We start from the raw sequence: 23,583 nt of genomic DNA, 5'->3' as shown, positions 1-23,583 counted from the left end.
CATCAGCAAATTTGCTGATGATACTAAGCTGGGTGGCAGTGTGACATGTGATGAGGATATAAGGAGAATTCAGGGTGACTTGGATAGGCTGGGTGAGTGGGCAGATACTTGGCAGATGGCGTATAATGTGATTAAGTGTGAGGTTATCCATTTTGGCAGTAAGAACAGGAAGGCGGATTATTATCTGAATGGTGTAGAGTTGGGTAAGGGAGAAATACAAAGAGATCTCGGAGTCCTTGTTCATCAGTCACTGAAGGTGAATGAGCAAATGCAGCAGGCAGTGAAGAAGGCTAATGGAATGTTGGCCTTTATTACAAAGGGAATTGAGTACAAGAGCAAGGAAATCCTCCTGCATTTGTACAGAGCCCTGGTGAGACCACACCTGGAGTATTGTGTACAGTTTTGGTCTCCAGGGTTAAGGAAGGACATCCTGGCTGTAGAGGAAGTGCGGCGTAGGTGCAGGTTAATTCCTGGGATGTCTGGACTGTTTTATGCAGAGAGGTTAGAGAGACTGGGCTTGTACACGTTGGAATTAAGGAGATTGAGAGGGGATCTGATTGAAGCATATAAGATTATTAAGGGATTGGACAAGATAGAGGCAGGAAATCTGTTCCAGATGCTGGGAGAGTCAAGTACCAGAGGGCATGTTTTGAGAATAAGGGGTAGGTCATTTAGGACAGAGTTAAGGAAAATCTTCTTCTCCCAGAGAGTTGTGGGGGTCTGGAATGCACTGCCTCGGAAGGTAGTGGAGGCCAATTCTCTGGATGCTTTCAAGAAGGAGCTAGATAGGTATCTTATGGATAGGGGAATCAAAGGATATGGGGACAAAGCAGGAACCGGGTATTGATAGTAATTGATCAGCCATGATCTCAAAATGGCGGTGCAGGCTCAAAGGGCCGAATGGTCTACTTCTGCACCTATTGTCTATTGTCTATCATCAAATTAACAAACTATTGGGCTTGAGCTAGTAAAGTGATCTTCACAATGCAAGACTTTGTTCCTGTTAAGCAAATAAAAATTCTCCAAGTACCATATAGATTACTAGTACCTTATATTGGAGACTTAAACATGGTTTGATAGATTTTCATTCTTGTAGATGTCCAGACAACGATAAGTAGAAAACATCTACTGATAGCTCTGTTGGCATCAGGAGTGAATTAATTATAACATGTTATTCAGAGCATAGAAAAATAATAACTATACTAAATTCTGAAGGATTTCAGCAGGTCAGGCAGCATCTATGAAGGGGAATAAGCTGTCGATCTTTCAGGCCGAGGTCCTCCAGCATTTTGTATGTGTTGATCTGTACTTCCAGCATCTGCAGAGTCTTGTATGTTAATAAATGTAACTTCCTGGATCAGCACACTGAGCTCAGCTCAGTTTTGAATTTTATGAGAGTAAGTTTTCCAGCACTGTTGAGAGTGGAGTGCACTACAGCATTTTGCTATTTCCGGGGCACTTGCTATTCCCCAGTTATATTATAGAGCTTCATCACTGAACCAGAAAGCTGCCCCTGAAGTGGCTTCAACTTGAGTAATTGCTGGAACGTGGTAGCTCCTACTTTCCTGAAACATAGTACCCATACCTTTGAGTTAATTATACAAGAAGACTACATAGACTTTTAAAAACAACAGAGACAGTCTTTTCAGTACCTGTTCTGGTATTACCAGTTCATCAGGTATCAGACAGAAGTATCACTGGAATTGGGATCATAAGACTGTAAGGCAGGGGAGCAAAATGAGCTCATTCAGCCCATTGAATCTGCTCCAGCAAGGCTGGTTTATTTTCCCTCTCAACCCCACTCTCCTGCCTTTCCCTCATAACCTTTGATACCCTTTCTAATCAAGAACCTGTCAATGTAATACACATAAAATGCTGGAGGAACTCAGAGGGGCAGGCAGCATCTGTGGAAAAGAGTCGATGTTTCAAGCTGAAACCCTTCATCAGAACTGGAAAAATCGATGAGAATTCAGACTAAGAAGGGGGGGGGAGGAATAAAATACAAGGTAATAGGTGATAGGTGAAACCAAGAGAGGGGGAGGAGTGAAATAAAGAGCTGGGAAATAAATTGGTGAAAGAGATAAAGGGCTGAAGAAGGTGGAATCTGATAGGAGAGGGTAGAAGGCCATGGAAGTGGGGAGTACCAGAGGGAGATGATGGGCAGGTAAGGAGATAAGGGGAGAGAGGGAAACAGGAATGGGGGAGGGGTGCAATTACCAGAAGTTCAAGAAATCGATGCTGATGCTTTCAGGTTGGAGGCTACCCAAACAAATATAAGGTGTTGCTCCTCCAACCTGAGTGTGGCCTCATCACGGCAGTAAAGGAAGCCTTGGACTGACATGTCGGAATGTGAATGCAAAGTAGAATTGAAATGGGATATCGTGCTTTTTCTGGCGGATGGTGCTCGGCAAAGCGGTCTCCTAATCTGCGTTCTCTTGTTTGTGAAGAACCTATCAACCTCAGCTTTAAATATACCCAATGACTTGGCCCCCATGGCCATCTATGGCAATGAATTCCACAGTTTCACCACCTGCTGGCTAAAAAAAATTCCTCCTCATATCTGTTAGCGATATCCTTGCATTCAGAGGCCGTGCCCTCTGGTCCTAGATTCTCACTATCCTCAAAGTAAACTGCTGCTGATGTTGCCAATAGGTGAATGATTACATGACATGAACAAAGGACGGAGCATTGTGGCCTACTGTTCACTTTAGGTTGATAACTTCATCCTTCTGATACCTCCATAATATAATGTTTGTTTTTATAGCTTCAGGATGCTCTGAGAGGAAGCCAGATGTTCGGCATCAATGAAGGGACTGGACACAACAACAAAAAGTCATCTCCCAGGGTACAGAATGAATCACTGGTCAGTGGAAAGAGACTCTTTACTTCTCTTCCTTTTCTACCATTTGTAACATTGCCTGCGTGCTTTCTCAAGTTGAAGTTCAGGTTATTATTATAGGATACATACCTATGCACTCCCTTTCAGGGACTCTACATCTCACGTTCTCAGTATCATCTGTTTATTTGTTTGTTTATTATTGATTGTATTTGCACCATTTGTCTTTAGCAAATTGGTTGTTGGTCAGTCTTTTTTTGTTGATTCTAATGTATTTCTTTGTTCTACTATGAGTGACTGCAAGGTCTCAAGGTACTCAAGGTACGATATTGTGATATATATGTACTTCGATAATAAATTTACATAGAACTTTAGACATACAAAAGATATGAAAATCATGAAAGTGAGCTTATTGCAGCAGCACACAGTACGTTTCTGTTTCTTTCATATGACTATCTCTTCAGTTATCTAGCACACTGTTTTTCTCTCTTATTATGCCTCTTTTATTTCTGGAGGGCTTTTGCTAAGTTATTTGTTAATATCCTATTATAAAGGTGTTTCCCTCAGTTTTTCCTATATGGCATCTTTTTTTATTTTATTGACATACAGTGCAGAATAGTCCGTTCTGTTGTGGATAGGGTGGAGGGCTGTCAGAGGTTGCAGTGGGATATCGATAGGATGCAGAACTGGGCTGAGAAGTGGTAGATGGAGCTCAACCCAGATAAGTGTGAAGTGGTTCATTTTGGTAGGTCAAATTTGAAGACAGAATATAATATCAATGGTAAGACTCTTGGCAGTGTGGAGGATCAGAGGGATCTTGGGGTCTGTGTCCATAGGACACTGAAAGCTGTTGTGCAGGTGAGCAGTGTTGTTAAGAAGGCGTATGATATGATGGCCATCAACCATGGGACTGAGTTCAAAAGCCTTGAAGTAATATTAAAGCTATAGAAGACCTTAGTTAGACCCCACTTGGAGAACTGTGTTCAGTTCTGGTCACCTCTCTATAGGATGAATGTGGTTACTATAAAGTGCAGAGGAGATTTACAAGGATGTTGCTTGGATTGGAGAGCATGTCTTATGAGAATAGGTTGAGTGAATGGCCTTTTCTCCTTGGAGCAACGGAGGATGAGAGATGACTTGATAGAGGTGTATAAAAATGAGAGGCATTGATTGTGTAGATAGTCAGGGCTGAAATGGCTGACATGAGGGGACATAGATTTAATGTGCTTGGAAGTAGGTACCTCTTAATTGCTAGTTCAGTAATGTGAGCACCATACTTTGTTCCTCAAAAATAAAGATGACATAGTCTTTTAAAATAAGATATTTTATATTCTTATATTTAATAATGTTTCTTAATTATTGTCATTATTGTCAACAGTCCGACAGCCTTGATGTGAAAACTCTTCAGGAGAAACTTTCAGCAGCCAACCTGAAACTAGTTGAATTGCGGAACCAAGTACTGAGTGTTAAACAAGAGTTAAAAATAGCACACAAGGTACTCACTATCTAGTCTAAAGCTAGTAAAATTTAATTAAAATCTATTGCAATAACATCTGGATGCACCTTTTTACCCTCTTCCCGCAAGTGAACCAGCAAAACTGAACTTAAAGTGGGTTGGTGGGAAGGAAAGTTTAATCTAATGTCCTGCCTCATGGTAGACTTGGACTATTGCATTCACACTTAATTCACTGTCCACAAGTAAGAGTAAAATTAGGTGGGTATAACACATAACCCCTTCGTCTGCCTGTCAGGTTGTTGGGGGTGGAATTGGTGTTTAAACTTAAGTTACCTCTATTATCTTGGAATACGTCAGTACAGTGTTGATCGGGTCATTGCTTTGTCACAGTTGGTAGCTAATAGAGAGCTTTGCAAAGTTGCGTTCAAGAATGTAACTATCATAAAGTTTTCAGAAAACATGGCAACGTAAGGAAATATGTTGCTGTTTTGTATTAAATGAAATTTCTTTGATGTAAGACATTTAAAATAATTTGATGATCACTTTAAGAACTGGTGATATTTTGGCACTTATTCCAGGTTTTGGCTAATGAAGTGGGTGATGAAGTGAACATCCAACATTTGCTGAATAACAAGGGCTCTTGGCGTGGCCGTGCCCAGCAGATCCTCACCTTGCAGAAAAAGGTAGGGAGTCCAGGATTCAGTGCAGATTATTCTCTTGCTAATGCCGTTCTGTTTTGCATTTAACGGTTTACTTTATGATTCATTATATAGAACATGGAACAATAGAGCACAGGAACTGGACCTTTGACCCATGGTGTTTGTGCCAATCCAAACTAATCCTGACTGTCGGTACATGGTCTGCAACACTCTATTCCCTGTCTTTTCATGTATCTGTCTAAATGCTTTTTAAATGTTGTTACTATGTCTGTTTCCACCACTTTCCCAGGCAGTGCATTCCAGCCTCCTATTACTCTCTGTACAAAACAAAAACACACCTATAAACTTTACTCTCTTACACTTTAAGCTATGCCCTGTAATAGCTGACATTTGCACCCATTTTATGTACCTGTTTCAGGTTGCCCCTAAACTTCTGAAGCTATGTCCACACGAGACTGGATAATTTTGAAAACGCTGGTTTTGCGTAAAAACGATAGGCGTCCGCACTACGCATTTTTAAAAATATTTCTGTCTACATAGAGGTGGATATTTCAGCTTATTTCCTCCTACTGCGTATGTGCAGGACACATCTACCAAAAACAAGCGACGTGTTTGGTGTCGAGTCTCGCTGTGAAAGACGGTGCGTGTTTGTTCAGTTATAGACTAGAAAAACTTAAAAAACGGACAGCTGTTGGCTCTCGCACAGGAGGACTTAAAAGTAAAAAAAAAACAAATACTGGAGCGTACGGAGGCAACCGACAGGGAGTTCACAGACAGTATGACCTGGCTGACGACGAACATTGAAAAACTGACGAACTCTGTTACATTAATAAAGCCCCTTGTTAAATGTATAAAACATGTCTGCATCAGTGTTATCTTGTATTTCCATACAATGTTACATTAGGCTGTTACACATCTATTGTCAGAGAAGTTCTTGCATAAATAGGTAAACCACCTTCATACGAGCAAGGACAGAAAACAGGGCAAAGTGAGTATACTTATTTATTCAGTAAGTTATGGGTCAAAGTATTTGGTGAGTACATTTCTAACTCTTCTGGCTTCAGTCTCGTTGCTATCTGTTCTGAAATTGTTAGGTTGCGTTCAAGAAAACAATGAAATCGCGTGCTGCCGTCACCATCTGTTCTGGCGAATCATGACAACGTTTTCAGATTTCTCCGGTTACCCCGTCCACACTGATGTGCCCAAGCAGCGTTTTCAAAATTACACACCCTGGAGAGCATTTCTGAAAATCTCCGGTTTTGAGGGACGAAAACGCCGTTATAGTGTGGACGAAGGGTAAAAACGAAGAGAGAAAGCTTCGGTTACGGATTTATCTGGTGCAGTGTAGACATAGCCTGAGGCTCCAGAATCTCATCAGCCTCTCCTTATAAGTGACACTATTAACTCCTGGCAACATCCTGAGAAATCTCTCTCACACCCTTTCCAAAGTTTCCACATCCTTCCTGTAATGTAGCAACTAGAACTGCAAACAGTACTCCAATCAAAGTTTTGTACTACTGTAAGATAACGCCCCAGTTTTTATACTTAACACCCCATCAATGAAGGCAAGTATGCCATACTAATTCTTTAGTTTTAATTTCCAAATTAGAGGCAATTATAGCAAACTGAGATATTGCAACACTACTTTTTGGATGATGTCCCATCATTGTCTCACTGACAGCCACAAGAATGGACAATAAATATCATCCTTTGCCAGATTCTACCAATTTGCTGATTTAAAGAAAGACCTAATTTTCATATTATTCAACCCTATAGACTTTTCTGGTTTTGTCCGTTTTAGGTTTATCATCTTACAGTGCTCATGTCCTCCACTTGCTTGTCTGTGCTAATGCATTTAATCTTTATTGCCTCCACATTCCCAATGTGTTGTGTTAGAATGACTTCGGAGGAGCTATATAGAAAGCTTGTATTTATCAGGTGTTCATGAACTTTCTTTATATCTCTGTCAGTCTTGTTAACCATACCATGAATGCTGAATTTGCGTAGTTCCATCTTTAGTGACTGTCTCTCACCACATTTGCATTTTGTCGGGCTGGGCTGTTAGATTAATTGTTCCAGCTTCCCTAGTTGCTGGGACTAGAATTTATTTCTTTTGATCTTTAGTCCAAACCTCTTAATTGCTAGTTTAGTAATGTGAGCACCATGCTTTTTTCCTCAAAAGTAAAGGTGACGTAGACTTTTAAAATAAGATTAGCTTTATTTTTGACCTGTACTTCGAAACATGCAGTGAGATGCATCGTTTATATAAAATCAAATCAGCAAAGATTAGGATGGGTAGCCCACAATTATCGTCATGATTCTGGGGCCAACGTAGCATGCCTGCAACTCGCTAGCCCTAACCTTTACATCTTTGGAATGTAGAAGGACTTATAAGCTCCTTACAAGCTACAGTGGAAATTGAACCCCAACCCTACAGCAATGTTCCCTCTAAGCTGTGAGCGTGTACGTGCACACACATCTTTTGTTGCTGGCGCACAAAGGAATTTAAACTGCGCACAAAAGTCTGTCACCCTCTACCCCGTTGGTATTTTAAGTATATCTCACAGTTGTACACAATCACATTTCCTTTTCCAGTTTCAGATGCAGACGGTGTTGGCAACATAGAGTTTGCAATGATTTGTCTGTAGAATTTAGAACTGGCTTATTTATACTGTTTTTATTGAAGAAGTTATTCAGTGCACACATGTTGTCACCGGGCAAAAAATTGCACAGCACAAGATTTTTGCGCACACTGATCATTTCAGATTAGAGGGAACATTGCCTTACAGCCAGTGGTGTAAAGCGTTGCACTACTGTGCCACCTTAAACTCATCATAGCTGTTTAATAGTTACTCTTTTTAAATAGATTAGAGATTTGGAAAGTCAAATAGGGTCAAATACCCATAAGGAGCAATCGTCTGAACACAGTGTTGAAGAGGAAATGCTTGGTGTCTCAGGCTTCCGGCGTCCTTCAAACCAGGAAAAAAACATTGCGTACATTCGAGCATTGGAGAAAGAAAGAAAAGAGGCTTTAGAAGTAAGTACTTCTGAATATCAACATCGTTGACAGGAAATTTCTCACGTGGCTAAGTCATTAGTATCAGAGAAAGACTGAAGAGAACATAGAATAAAGAACAGTCTAACACTTCTGTGTGAAATATCTCCGCCAACCATGATGCCAAATTAAACTAAACCCATCTTCCTGTGCATAATCCATATGCCACGATTCCCTGCATGTACAGTACTGGGCAAAAGTCTTAGACACACACATGTACAGACACACTTATCCCCGAGACACCAGGTCAGGTCATTTGATTCCAGACAACTGGTTTATTGATCATTACAGTATGTCTCTTTGGAGCTTCCCACTTCCTCCCCTCTCCCTTCCCCTTTTCTCAACCATGATTCCCCTCTGCATGCCCTATTCTTACTCTCAGTCCACAGTAGAGACCCATATCAGAGTCAGGTTTATGAAAGGTTTACCATATGAGGAACATCATGCAGCTCTGGGGCTGTATTCCCTGGAGGTCAGGAGAATGAGGGGGAGTCCCATAAAAACATTCTGAATGTTAAAAGGCCTGAACAGATTAGATATGGCAAGGTTATTTCCCATGATAGGGGAGTCTAGGACAAGAGGGCATGACTTAGGATTGAAGGGGATCCATTTAGAACAGAGATGCAGAAAAATTACTTTAGTCAGATGATGGTAAATCTGTGGAATTTGTTACCACAAGCTGCTATGGAGGCCAAGTCATTGGGTGCAGTTAAGGCAGAGATAGATAAGTTCTTGATTAGCCAGGGCATCAAAAGGTATGGGGAGAAGGCAGGGGTATTGGGATGACTGGAAGAATTGGATCAGCCCATGATTAAATGGCCACACATATGCCATGAAATTTGTTTTCTTTTTGACAACGGCAATATTGTGCAAAATTTCTATAGTACTATGCATGTGCTTGTCTAAATGCCTCTATTTTATCTGCTTCTACCTCTTCCCCATTCCAGGCAATTACCATTCCTTGTAATTGTATAAACTTCCGTTAGATCTCTCCTCACCCTCATACGCTTCAGAGAAAACAATCTGAATTCAACCCCACCTTATAGCTAATATTTTCCAGTCCAGGTAGCATCCTAATTAACCTCTTTCCTTTGCCCTCTCCGAAGCCTCCACATTCTTCCTACAAAGGGGTGATCTGAATGGCATACAATACTCCAAATGCAGCTTAGTATGGCTGCAACATGCCTTCCTGACTCATACTGAATGCCCTGACTAATATAGGTAAATATGCCATTAAACTTTCTTTACCATCCATTCTGTTCTGCCTCTTCCACGGAGCAATGGACTTGGACCCCACCATCCTACTGTATGTCAATGCTTCTAATAATCCTGCGATTTACTATTTACTTTCCCTTTGCATTTGACCTCCCAAACTGTAACACCTCATATTCACCCAGTTTAAATTCCATCTGTCATTTCTCCTTTCTCCCCATACCTGCAACTGATCTACATCCTTAGACAACTTCCTTAGAGTCATAAAACAGTATAGCCCAGAAACAGGCCACTTGGCCTATCTAGTCCATGCTGAACTATTAATCTCCGTCCCATCGACCTGCATGCACATCGTAGACCTCCATACCCCTCCCATCCATGTACCTTTTCAAATCTCTCTTAAATGTTGAAATTGAACCTGCATCTACCACTTGTGCCGGCAGCTCATTTAGCACTTTCGCTGCCCTCTGAGTGGGAAGTCCCCCCTCATGTTCCCCTTAAACGTCTCACCTTTCACTGTCAACCACAAATCCAGAAATTTTTGTGTCATCCACAAACTTACAAACTTACATATCAACCCATCTACATTTTCATCCAAGTCACAGACAACAGGCCCCTCCACTGATCAAATATTGCAAATGAGAGACAAAGAGTATTTGTACTATACACAGAGCTGTTTGATGTTCTACACTTTCACACTTAATAACTTTTGTTAGCTTTGTCAGTTATCCAAACTGAAGGAACTGTCTCTCTGATAAAGTCGTAAGACAAACTAAAGACAAAGAGGGAAAAGATGAGATCAGTGTTATCAACAGTAAGACAAGACAAAAGGGAGAAATTAGATAGAGAGATAAAGAACAAAAGAGGTTCAAGAAAGGGGTAGATAGTTCGTTAAGTCATGCGTAATTGTGACTGTGTATTGCTATCATGGGGTTTAAATTCTGGAACTCCTCATCCATTAGCACCCCAACAGATTTTCTTCACTTTCAAGGACAGGGATGGGAATTGAATGCTGGCCTTGCTTTTGACATCCATGGTAGATGAATAAAATAAGGGGGAGGGGGTCATGAAAGAGACAGTAAAAAGTAAATAGTATATCAAGACACTGGCACACCCTTATAGGAAAACCATCATTTCTGAAGGGTAGCATCAAACCCATGTCAATCAGCACTAACAGAACTACTGTTAGTTGTGAACCTCCCGTGATCCAGGACATTTGCAAAGACAGGTTTGAAAAAAGGGCCAGAAGGATCATTGGGGACCCAAGTCACCCCAACCATAATCTATTCCAACTGCTACCATCTGGAAAATGGTACTGCAGCATAAAAGCCAGGACCAACAGGCTCCAGAACAGTTTCTTCCACCAGGCCATCAGACTGATTAGTTCACACTGATAAAATTGTATTTCTATGCTATATTGACTGTTCTATATAATATAAATTAATATGCTTGCACATTGCGCATTTAACCAGAGACCATAACATAAAGATTTTTACTCCTCATTTATGTGAAGGATGTAAGAAATAAAGTCAATTCAGTACTGGCTGGTAGCAAAGCCTGTTACTGGAAGTCTACAGGTTGCAACAGGTTTCGGTCCGTAGATGAACAAAAACGTTTTGTGAGAGACTATCACAGAAACCGCAGAGAGCAGCTGCAGGAAGAATGGCTGCTAGTGGTCTCACTAACAATGAACGAGTGAACAACTCTGCTCGGTGTTCTCAGCTCAACCCGGCCTCATGTATTGCAGCTCAGGGAGGTGGTGGTGGGGAGGGTTTGTGTGGGGAGGATAGGGTTTTGAGGTAGGGGAGAGGGATGGTGAGGAGAGAAGGTACAGGGAAATGCCCTATTACCACCCAATGGAATAAGCCTGCAGTCCCAGAGCAGCCAGCAAGTCCATCCCATCAGTTTCCCAAATGCTCATTGGTAAGAACATGTTGTCCATAAGTCAGGTTTGTTATCCAAGGAGGACCTGTATATGAATTTACATTATTTTATATATGTGCTTGCTTGTGTATTTGCTCAGAAAATGACTAGTGACTATGAGAAGCTGAAGAAAGATCATGAGGATCTCAGGAGTAAATTCGATGGATCCAAAGCAAGAAACAAGGTTCTGTCCACTGAGCTGAAAACTTTAAAGAGTCAAGTGGTAACACTTCTCAAAAAGGGGAAGCACGATGATGAATTTGTTGACATATTGCTGGTGAGAAATCATATCGACTTAAGATGAAAACAAAGATGGGGGAAGTGTGTTTCAAAAAGGTCTCATGTACGCTGGTCTGGTTTGGTGCAAAATAAAAATAATTAAGATACTCAGGAAGACAAACAACATCCGTGACAAGAGAGAAACTGATTGATGTTTGACTAGACTGATTTGTGTGCCATCTAGACAGATCATGCCCTACACAATTGCACTGAGATAGTAAAAAGAAAACAGAATAGAGTGCAACACACACAAAATGCTGGAGGAACTCAGCAGATCAGGCAGCATCTTTGGAAATGAATAAACAGTTGAAGTTTTTGGCCGAGACCCTTCATCAGGACTAGAAAAGAAGGGGGAGGGGAAGATGCCAGAATAAGAAGGTTGGGGAAAATTGCAGTTACAGACAAAGTGCAGTGCAGGCTGATAAATAGAGTGTAAGGGTCATGGTAAGGTTGACTGGAGATCAAGAGTTCACCCTTCGTGTATGAGAGGTGCATTCAAGAGTCAGCTAACACTGGGATAAATGGTTCCTCCATGGAAAAAGTTAGGAGCACCAAGTTCCTGGGAGTGTACATTACAGACTGTCTCACCCGGTGCCTGAACACCAACTCTTTAGTCAAAAAAGCACAAGAATATCTTCACTTCCTGAAGAGAATGAGGCAAGCGAGGCTCTCCACCCCCCCCCCACCCATTCTAACCATTTTTTACAGGACCACCATTGAGAGTGTCCAGACCAGTTGCATCTCATCTGGTACAGGAATTGCAAGGCATTTGACCACAAGACCCTAGAAAGAATTGCAAGGGCTGCTGAGAGGATCATTGGTGTGTCTCCTCCACTCAGCTAAGATATTTATCAGGAGCACTGCGAATGTAGAGCCGTTAGCAATGATCCCTCCTATAATCTCCTTGACCCCCTTCCATCAGACAGAACATACTGTAGCATTAGGACAAGGGATGTTATGATGGGAAACAGCTTCCATTTCAATCTTTTTTAATTGATTTAAAAAATAAGGATATATACAAATCAGAGAAGTTATATCAAATACATATTTAAATAAAAGTACACAGAAAGAAAGGAATATACACTGTCAAAATCATGTATAGTATAATATTGAGCTAATATAAAAAGGAACCACAACTCCTCTTTACAATTCATAAAAAAAGACTCAAAATTTCTATTACTGAGAAGAAAAAAACCCCACCAAAACATATGAATTAAGGTTGCCACCTCAGTGTTACATCTATCACAGGTGGGATTTATATTAGAAAAAATATGCACTAGTTTATCTTTTGACATATGTGCCCTGTGCACTACCTTGAACTGAATCAAGGAGTGACAGGTGCAGATAGATGAATTGTTAACTAAATGGTAAATTTTATTCCATTGATCATTTGAAAGTGACTCTTGAAGGTTCAATTCCCAAGCATGTTTAACCTTATCATTAGACATCATACGTAAATTCATGAGCTGTTTATATATAATGACTATCAATCCTTTTTAAAATGGTATAAGCTGAAAAATAGCATCTATCATATTTGGTAAATGAGCAAATGGATAATTTGGTAACAAATCGTGTGGAAAATTCCTAACTTGTAAATATCTAAAAATTTGAGTGCTAGATATATCGTGTTTATCCACTAGCTGCAAAAAAGACATTAAACAATTTTCTAAAAACAAATTATTTAAAGTTTTTATTCTCTTAGTTTTCCATGTTAAAAAGGCCTTATCCAGAATTGATGGTTGAAAAAAAATAGTTAAGATGGATATTACTAGAGAGAACAAAGTTATTTAAGTCAAAAAATCCGCGAAACTCAAACCAAATTCTAAATGTATGTCTAAAAATGGGGCTAAGATCTTGTCTGCCCATCCTAGAAAACAAAAAAGGAGGAGGAGCTCCCAGTAAGGAAGCTAAAGAAAGCCCCCTCACCGAGCTCTCCTCCAAGCCCAACCATGAAGGACAGTCCTGATTATCTATATCGTAAATCCAAAAAGTGATATAACAAATATTAATTGCCCAATAATAAAATCTAAAGTTTGGTAATGCCAATCATCCATCTTTTTTTAATTTTTGCAGTAAAGGTTTACTCAATCTAGAACTATTATTCTTCCAGATATATGACAGAATCATAGAACCTATTCTATCAAAGAATATTTTCGGGACAAAGGATGGAACAGCTTGAAACATATATAGAAATTTCAGTAAAATTGCCATTTTTATAGAGATTATTTGACCAATTAATGACATCATCATAGGCGACCTTTTGAAAAGCATTTGTTGTGTATATTCAATTATAGGAAGAAAATTATACTTATATAAATCTTTAAAATTTTTAGTAATTTTAATACCAAGATAGGTAGAATAATTTTTAGCAATATTAAAAGGTATTTGATCATAATAATCAGAATAATTATTAATAGGAAAAGGAAAACAGCTTCTTCTCCCAAGCTGTGGGACCTCTGAACTCCCTGCTACCATCCAGGTCTCATCACATATGAAGTGCCAATAGCAATATATTGTTTACATTTTAATTTGTGCTATAAATGGACTTAATTCTAAATATCAGTCTTTTGGAATATGTTTTATTATTTGTTAATTTACTTGTGGTAATGTTACTTCATGTGATGCGTGTGAGTTATATGTACTGTGTTGTGTACCTTGGTACTGGGGAACATTGAGCTAATGTAATGCTGTGGTACTTCCTGCCTGATGGAAGGCGTTCAAAGAGATTGTGGGATGGATCATTGCTAAGGGCCCTACAAATTTGAACTTGAGGCTGTCCTTGAGTCTGGTATTTAATGCTGTTAAGCTTTTGTATCTTCTGCCTGATGGGGTAGTGCAGAAGGGAGAATGTCCAGAGTAAGAGGGATACATGGTTATGTTGGCTACCTTGTCGAAGGAGTGGGAGTGTCTTGTTAACCTTTGCATCCTGGTTACTGTCACATCAAGTGAGCAGCTGGCCATTCAGTTCAGTTTATTCTCCATACAAAACAAAGCTATGCATTATTGAGGAATGAATCTAAGCCAGGCCTATGGCTTGTGAAAATTCTACTACACAACTACTGCTGTTCATCTGCAGCTTAACCTAGCCCATCAAAACAGATGAACATAATTCATTTCTTTGCTATACTGGGATATACAGTAGGTAGGCAGATTGCCTACTATATAAATTAACAATGGTGGTCTTTACAATGATGCTGAAATTATGAGGATGAAAGTTAAGTGTGCAGTAAATTTCTGTTGATTTCCCAACTCTATCACCATTATACACTTCCTTTTAGGTTAGAACTCTGCTACTTCAGAACAGGTGACAACCTCTCACCCACAGACATAAATATAAATGGTGGGTGCTAGGACAAGGTTTGATATTCTCTTCTCCATGTGTATTGTACTCAATGGCAAGAGTGGGGTTAAAACTAGCTCCTCAAACAATCAATGCGAAGAATTATGTGTTTACTAGTAGGCATTCAGACTTGCTCTTGTATCACATTTCTTACAGAAACAGCAGAAGCAAATGCAGGAAATTCTTGCTCATGTGAGTGAACAGCAATCAATGAGCAAGCAAAACGTGAGCCAGCCACTGAACAGTGAAGTCCAGAAGCAAGACTTGCTGGTTGGAGAGCTGAAACAGATGGTTAGTGAGCGGGAAGCCAAGGTGAAGGACCTTGAGGAAGAGATCAGACAGCTAATACTAAAGGTATCCAAAACATTCTTACTCATCCCAAGACTTGATATATCACTATGCTTCAAAATCCTGTATACAACCCTTCAGTGATCTGAAATAAGATTGTAGTCTTCCAGCATAGCAGAACATAATCTTCCATTATAGTCTTCCATAGATTACGTTTAGTGTCTGATTAGAACAGGTAGGTATGAGTATGTGAAGAGATTTAGGTAAAAGAAACGTTTAATGTCCAGATTCCTAAAGGTGAAGATTTAAAAGATTAGCACATGTACATCGAAACATACAGTGAAATGCATCATTTGTGTCAAATCCAATCAGTGAGGATTGTGCTGGCAGCCCACAAGTGTTGCCACGCCTCCGGTGCCAACATAGCATCCCCACAACTCAATAACCCTAACCCTAATCGTCTTTGGAATATGGGAGGAAACCACAACTCATGAAAGAAATCCACACAGTCATGGGGAGAACATACAAACCCCTTGCAGACAGCGGAAGGAATCGAACCTCAATTGTTGATCACTGGTGCTGTAAAGTGATTGTACTAACTGTTACACTGCCACTTGATAATAAAACATGTATTAGGTTCCATTATCAAACCTACATTAACTCTTCACTGGGTTGCTTCAAGCAAGTAGCAAAGTCAGGGGCTAGATGATGACCAATGGAGGGCAGGAGACAAGACAAAGTTTTGGTAAACTTCAGATTATATGCAACTTCTCCAACTTCTCATTCCTTCCAGTTTATGGAACAAGCCTTGTAGCAGCCCAATGAGCTATAGAGAGCTGAGACTGTTTTATCATTTATCAGTTCAGCTGGGACATCTCATTCTGAAAATGGTTCCCTATTTATGACCTGAAGCTCATCAAAACCCAGCATGCATATCAAATGTGCCTCCATCGCATAAAATTCTGTTGGGTTATGTTGAGCTCAAGAAAAGAATCCATAGCAGAAACAGACCCAAGCTGTCTGTCAGAAGTGTCGCTTCATACAAGTATCTCCCTACCTTTTCTCATTCAAACCTATCACCATATCTTTGTAGTTGTGCTTTCCACTATGTATACCTTACTTCTGAGACCTGCTGTCGATCAGAGAAATATTGTGTGAGGAAACCACGGACAGAGACAAGTATTGGTGGATGGGATTCCAAAGATGCATCACTCTTATTGTTGGTTACAGGTTGAATAGGATGTGCCCATTGTTTGCCCATCAAAAAGTGGAGCAGGAGTAAACTAATTGGCTTTTGAAGACTACTCCAATCATCTTATAAGATCATGGCTGCTCCAGTCTTGGCTTTAGCACCACTTTCCTGCTCTCTTCCCATACCTGACATTCCCTCCTGGTTCAGATATCTCAGTCTGCCTTGAGTATATTCAATGATTTGTGACTCCACTTCCATAGCATTGTCAGTTCCCAAGCAACATAACCCTTCCAGAGAAAAAAACTCTCATTATCGCCATCTTAAATGGATAAAGCTATATTTTGATACTGTGTAGTCTAGTTCTAGATACCCCATTTGGGGAACTATCTACCTCAGCATCTTCTCTGTCAGAAGTGTTATGTGTTTCTTAAGATTGTCTTTTATTCTTCTAAACTCCAATGACTAATGGCCCAATCTGCGCAACTTCCTCTTCAATGTTTACCCCTTCATTCCTGAAATCAATCTGGTGTATTTTCTCCAATACAAGTATATCCTTGCAGTTCAGGGTATTGTGGTGATGCAGCGGTCAGTGCTGCAGCCTCACAGCTCCTGGAATCTGTATTCAGTCCTGACGCTGACTCTAGTGTGCACAATCTCTCCATGACTGAATGAGTATCCCTTGGACGTCCTGCTTTCTTCCGGCATCCCAAAGTCATGTTGATCAGTTAGTGTAGGTCAGAGTGGGGGGATGTGGGGGTTTGGTGTGCATGGGCAAGTAGAAAAGAATGATTTGCAAGGATACAGGGAAGTAGGAGGAGAGACAGGATGGGATTGCTCTGTTTGGAGCCAACATGGACCCAGTGGGCCAAATCAAACTGTACATTCAGTAAAGATGCTGGACTTCCCTACTTGTATAATTCATATCCCAGACAGTCAAAGTCATCTTTCCAATTGTGTATTGAATGCTTTCTGGAAGTCTAGATACAGTACATCTTTACATGTCCTTTATTCACCTTGTTTTGCACATTCCCAATTAACTCCAGTGAGTTTGTCAAACCCAACTTCACTTTCATACAAAATACTTGATTTTCAAAATATATTTGTATTAGCTCCTCAGTAATAGATTCCATTATTTTCCCTGTGAAAATTATTCACCTAACTATCTTATAATTTGGTGCTTCTCTCTTTCCATTCTTGAATTGTGTTATTACATTTGTGATTTTCCAGTTCTGTATGCCCTCTCCAGAATCTAAGTGATTTTAAAGCCATGGGATGCAGTCCATCAACTCCAAGGCACTTGATAGCTTTTCACCAGCATAGAGTTATAGAGTCGTAGAAACAAACCATTTGGTCCATGTCCTTGCCACCTGTGGTACCTATTTACATTAACCCTGTTTAACTGTATTAGGTCCATAGCCTCTGCCCTGGTGATGTCTCGTACATTATCTCTAATAATAGTCTCTTCTAGTTGTCAATTATGCAACTACATATTCTCAAATATTCAAGCAATCAAATATAGCTCACTATCCAGTCAAGAGTAGCTCAAAAGGTTTGACCATTCTGGTGGTTTCAACCTTGTCTGGAGTGGTAGATGAACTAATCAGTCCATAGCATGTTCATCTCAGGCAAATAGCTTGTTCAGAATGAGAGGTGGTGATAGCAGTGTACAAGATGATAAGAGACGTAAGTGGATAGCTAGAGACTTTTTTCCCCAAGGAGGAAATTGCTAACATAAGGGGGCATTATTTTAAGGTGATTGGCGGAAAGTACAGAGGAGACGTCAGAGTTAAGTTCTTTACACAGAGAAAGGTGGATGTGTGGAATAGTGTGGCAAGAGTGGTGGTAGGGTTATTTAAGAAACTCGTAGATAAAAGCATGGATGAAAGAAAAATGGATGGTTATGTAGCAGGGATAGTTTAGATTAACCTTTTGAGATGATGGTTTATGTGTCTTGCTTGTTGTCACATGATGCTCATAATCAGATTAAATTATTACACAGCAACAGCAGGAGATGAAAGTGTCAGCTGATCAGACAGCAGTAACTCCCACACAATGCCATCCTTCCTCAGCACCACAGGACCTGAACAATGCACAGGCAATTCCGGATTCTCCGACAGCCAATGCTGAGCTCACAGGAAGACCATTTTCTGCTTGGTAAGACAATGAATTTGCATTGAAAAAACAGCCCCCTCCTCACCAAGTTCAGACTGTGCAAAATTTGGTAGATTACACAAAATATAGGAACCTCCGCCAATTTCCATATTGTGAACTTTTAGAATGTTTTGACCCAGGTTAGATCCTCCAAAATAATGACCCAGTGAACCTGAAGCTGCTCACAGTTTCCACCGCTGACCTCTCAATGGGGACTGGTGTGTGTCGTCCTGCTTTTCCCTTCCTGAAGTCCATAATCAATTCCCTGGTTTGCAGATGTTGAGTTCTTCTTAAAGCCCCACCATATAATAGGCCAATGATTGCTTTTCAAGAGAGTTCTGAATGCTCATGCCTCCCCAATAAATACATGGAGGAGTGGTCATTTAGAACATTTACCATATTGTACTTGTTTTTTGGATTTGCACGTATTTTGTATCTTTAAGCTTTTTATTTTTTCTCTGATTCACTGCTTGCTGCTGTGTTGGTAACACATTGTTACTCTTGTAACTTTCGATCTTTTTTTATGATGTTTCTACAATTGTTTTTCTATACACTCTGTGAGCCCCATTTTTCCCTTTCTCCTTGTGAAATTTGAAAATTTATCCTCCACCAATTGAAATTTATGTTCTGTATTGGTGTAGGAGTAAAGCAGGGGTTTATAATAAAGTGAGGCAATTTCTTTTAAGAATAAAGATATGGACTGTTTTCTAACTAGAGCCACAGAACATTACAGCACAGAAGTAAACCCTTCAGCCCATCTAGTCTGTGCTGAACTATTAATCTTCCTGGTCCCTTCCACCTGCACCCAGACCACAGCCCTGCACATTCCTCCCATCCATGTACCAATCCAAATTTCACTTAAATGTTGAAATTGAAATTACATCCTGCACTTGCACTGGAAGCTTGTTCCACACTCTCACCACTCTCTGAGTGAAGAAGTTTCCCTTCATGTTCCCCTTAAACATTTCATCTTTCATCCTTAACCCATTACCTCTACTTTTAGTCTCACCCAACCTCAATGGAAAAAGCTTGCTTGCATTTACCCTATCTATACCCCTCAATTTTGTTTACCTCTATCAAATCTCTCCTCAGTCTTCTATGTTCTAGGGAATAAAGTCCTAACCTATTCAACCTTTCCCTATAATTCCTGGCAACACCCTTATCAATTTTTTCTGCAATTTTTCAATCTTATTTACATCTTTCCTGTAAGTAGGTGATCAAAGCTGGACACAATACTCCAAATTAGGCCTCAGTAACATCTGGTACAATTTCAACATAACATCCTGTAATTAATACATTGATTTGTGAAGGCCAATGTGGCAAAAGCTTTCTTTATTACCCTATCTACCTGTGACACCATTTTCAAGGAATTATGGACCTGTATTCCCAGATCTCTCTGTTCTGCTACACAAAGAGTGCTCTATCACTCACCGTGTAAGACCTACCCTGAGTGGTCTTACCAAAGAGCAACACCTCATACTTACCTGCATTAAATTCCATTTGCCATTTTTCTGCTTGTTTTTCCAGCTAGTTCAGATCCCACTGCAAGCTTTAATTGTTTTCCTTGCTGTGCTGTACACCCCCAATCCTGGTGTCATCTGCAAATTTGCCAATTCAGTTTAGCACATTATCATCCAGATCATTGATGTAGATGACAAACAACCATGGACCCAGCACTGATCCCTGCAGCACACCACTGATCACAGTCCTCCAGTCAGAGGGGCAACCATCTACAATCACTCTCTGGCTTTTTCTGCGAAGCCAGTGACTAATCCAGTCTACTACCTCATCTTGAAGCCAAGTGACTGAACCTTTTCAATCAACCTCCCATGCAGGACCTTGTCAAATGCCTTGCTAAAGTCCAAGTAGGCAACATTCACTGCCTTTCCTTTATCAATTTTCCTGGAAATTTCCACAAAAAACTCTATAAGATTGGTTAGACACTGCTTGCCATGTACAAAGCCATGATGTTTGTCCCAATCAGTCCCCGTCTATCCAAATACTTCTATATCTGGTCCCTTAGAATACCTTCCAATAACTTTCCCACAACTAATGTCAAGCTCACTGGTGTATAATTTCCTGGTGAATAATTTATTCTTAGAGCTTTTCTTAAAGAGTGGAACATCAGTTATCCTCCAATCCTCTCCCGTCACTAAGGATGTTTTAGATATCTCTGCTAAAGCTCCTGTAATTTCTGCACTTGACTCCTACAGGATACAAGTGGACACATTGTCAGCCCTGGAGATTTATCCACCCTTATTTGCATCAAGACAGCAAACACATCCTCCTCTGTAATCTGTATAAGGTTCATGACCTCGCTGCTGCTTTGCCTCGCATCTACAGACTCTGTGTCCACCTGCCTAGTAAATACAGATGCAATAAATCCATTTAAGATCTCCCCCATCCCTTTCAACTCCATGCATAGATTACCACTCTGATCTACCAGAGGACCAATTTTGTCCTTTGCTCTTAATATATCTGTAGAAGCCCTTGCGATTTTCTGTCACTTGTCTGCTAGAGCAACCTTATGTCTTCTTTTAGGTCTCCTGATTTCTTTAAGCGTTCTCTTGCATTTCTTATACGCATCAAGTACCTCATTTGTTCCTACCTGCCTAAACCTGCCTTGCAGGGTCTCAATATCTCTCAAAAACCAAGGTTCAGTCAGTCTGTTATCCTTATCTTTTATTCAGTACAAACTCTGTACTCTCAAAATTTCACTTTTAAAGGCCTCCCACTTACCAAGTACACCTTTGCCAGAAAACAACCCATCCTCCAGTTTAGAATCTTAACTCAAGGACCAGATTTATCATTTTCCATAGTTACCTTGAAACTAATGGCATTACAATCACTAGATGCAAAGTGTTCTACTATACAAACTTCAGTCACTTGTCATATCTCATTCCTTAATAGGAGGTGGAGTATCACACTCTCTTTAGTTCTACATACTGATTAAGGAAACATTCCTGAACACATTTGACAAACTCTTTCACATCCAGCCCTTTTACAGAATGGGAGTCGCAGCCAATATGTGGAAAATTGAAATCACCGACTATCACAATCTTATGTTTCTTGCAACAGTCTGTGATGTCCCCACAAATTTTCTCCTCTAAATCTCACAGGCCTCTGGGTGGTCTGTCATATACTGTACTCCCATTCATGTGGTCTTACCTTTTTCATCATAAAATGGCAGTATGCATGGACGTAGCAGTAACTCCAGCTCCAACCAGTGATGAAATTTCTTGTCCTGTTCATCTTTTTTATGACCAAAAAGACACTGATGATTTTTTTTTTGGCTACTGAATACCCTGCTACCACCGAGGTCTCATCACAAGGTCAGCACACTGTTTATTGTATTCTGTACTGTTTGCTGTTTCCCTGTGTTGCATGCATTTTGAATTAAATTTTGTTAACCAATTTATGGTAATATTTGGGTTTATGTGTTGTATGTTGTGTGGGTGCACCTTGGTCCAGAGGAATGTTATTTCATTTGGTTGGATGACAATAAATTTGAACTTACTTTGTTTAAATGAGGAGGTAATTCAGATGCCAGAGGTGCAAAGGGATTTGGGAGTCTTGGATTAGGATTAAATTAAAGGTTAACAGCAGGTTGAGTTGGTAGTAAGGGCAACAAATGTAATGTTAGCATTCATTTCAAGAGGATTAGCTATAAAAGCATGGATGTTTTGATGAGGCATACATTGACAGACGGACATACTTTATTGATCCCGAGGGAAATTGGGTTTCATTACAGCCACACCAACCAAGAATAGTGAAGAAATATAGCAATATAAAACCATAAATAATTAAATAATAATAAGTTAATCATGCCAAGTGGAAATAAGTCCAGGACCAGCCTATTAGCTCAGGGTGTCTGACACTCCGAGGGAGGAGTTGTAAAGTTTGATGGCCACAGGCAGTAATGACTTCCTATGACACTCAGTGTTACATCTCGGTGGAATGAATCTCTGGCTGAATGTACTCCTGTGCCTAACAAGTACATTATGGAGTGGATGGGAGACATTGTCCAAGATGGCATGCAACTTGGACAGCATCCTCTTTTCAGACACCACCGTCAGAGAGTCCAGTTCTACCCCAACAACATCACTGGCCTTACGAATGAGTTTGTTGATTCTGTTGGTGTCTGCTACCCTCAGCCTGCTGCCCCAGCACACAACAGCAAACATGATAGCACTGGCCAGAATATTACAATTAATTTTGGGGTCCATATCTGAGGATGGGTGTGCTGGCCCTGGAGATGGTCACATGAATGATCCCCAGTAATGAAAGGTTTAACACATGAGGAGCATTTTTAGTACCTCTTGGCTTGTACTCAATGGAGTTCAGAAGATCTCATTGAAACCTATGGGATACTGAAAGGCCTGGATAAAGAGGGTGTTCTCATCAGTTGGAGAGTCTAGGATACAAAGATACAGCCTCAGAATTAAGGAGTAGCTCTTTGAAACTGAGATGGGGAGGAAATTCTTTAGCCAGCGGATAGTGAATTTAGAATTCATTGCCACTTAGGGCTGTGGAGGCCAAATCATTGGTGTATTTAAAGTAGGAAGTGATAGCTTAAAGATAAAGATTTATTTATTACCTACAGTACTGTGCAAAATTCTTAGGCACATACTTAAGTACCCTAGTTATATAAAGGACACTTTTTACAGTACTGTATTTGTCAACATGAAGCGGGAAGAAAGTTTGTAAATCTGAAAGAACCAAAGGATGTTGGGAATGGCAAGGGTGGAGCGGTACAGGACGGGTCTGAGACAGATGGCAGAGAAGGAGTGCCGGGGTGGGGGGATGCATGGGTGCTGACACACCCAACCCTGAGACACCAGGCAAGGTCATTTGATTCCAAACAATTGGTTTATGGATCATTACAAAATGTCTCTCTGGTGCTTCCCACTTCCTCCCCTCTCCATTCCCCAATCATGATTTCCCCTCTTCCTGCCCCTTTCCCACTCCCAGTCCACAATAGAGACCCATATCAGAATCAGGTTTATCGTCACATACTGTATGTCATGAAATTTGTATTTTTCTGCAGCAGCAGTACATATAATTACTACAGTACTGTGCAAAAGTCTTAAGCAACCTAAGCTATATATGTGCCTAAGACTTTTGCACAGTCTGTAGGTTCTTGATTGGTAAGATTGGTTATGGTGAGAAGGGAAGACAATGGAGAGGATTTA

The 23,583-nt window shown here is 40.3% G+C and overlaps 1 protein-coding gene across 1 annotated transcript in view; it reads left to right on the top strand.

Annotated features, from left to right (window-relative positions):
• ccdc13 (coiled-coil domain containing 13) overlaps nucleotides 1-23,583 on the top strand; it is an 81,263-nt gene that overhangs the window by 28,234 nt on the left and 29,446 nt on the right. Inside the window, exons 4-10 of the mRNA XM_059971756.1 lie at nucleotides 2,765-2,863; nucleotides 4,215-4,331; nucleotides 4,871-4,975; nucleotides 7,818-7,988; nucleotides 11,242-11,418; nucleotides 14,917-15,114; nucleotides 18,240-18,394. Coding sequence (XP_059827739.1) covers nucleotides 2,765-2,863; nucleotides 4,215-4,331; nucleotides 4,871-4,975; nucleotides 7,818-7,988; nucleotides 11,242-11,418; nucleotides 14,917-15,114; nucleotides 18,240-18,394 — 1,022 coding nt within the window. The remainder of the gene's footprint in view (nucleotides 1-2,764; nucleotides 2,864-4,214; nucleotides 4,332-4,870; nucleotides 4,976-7,817; nucleotides 7,989-11,241; nucleotides 11,419-14,916; nucleotides 15,115-18,239; nucleotides 18,395-23,583) is intronic.

Source organism: Hypanus sabinus, chromosome 6, assembly GCF_030144855.1.
Source record: "Hypanus sabinus isolate sHypSab1 chromosome 6, sHypSab1.hap1, whole genome shotgun sequence".
Lineage (NCBI taxonomy): Eukaryota > Metazoa > Chordata > Chondrichthyes > Myliobatiformes > Dasyatidae > Hypanus > Hypanus sabinus.
The sequence above is the reverse complement of the archived record's forward strand: the minus strand, read 5'-3'. Positions and strand labels throughout refer to the sequence as shown.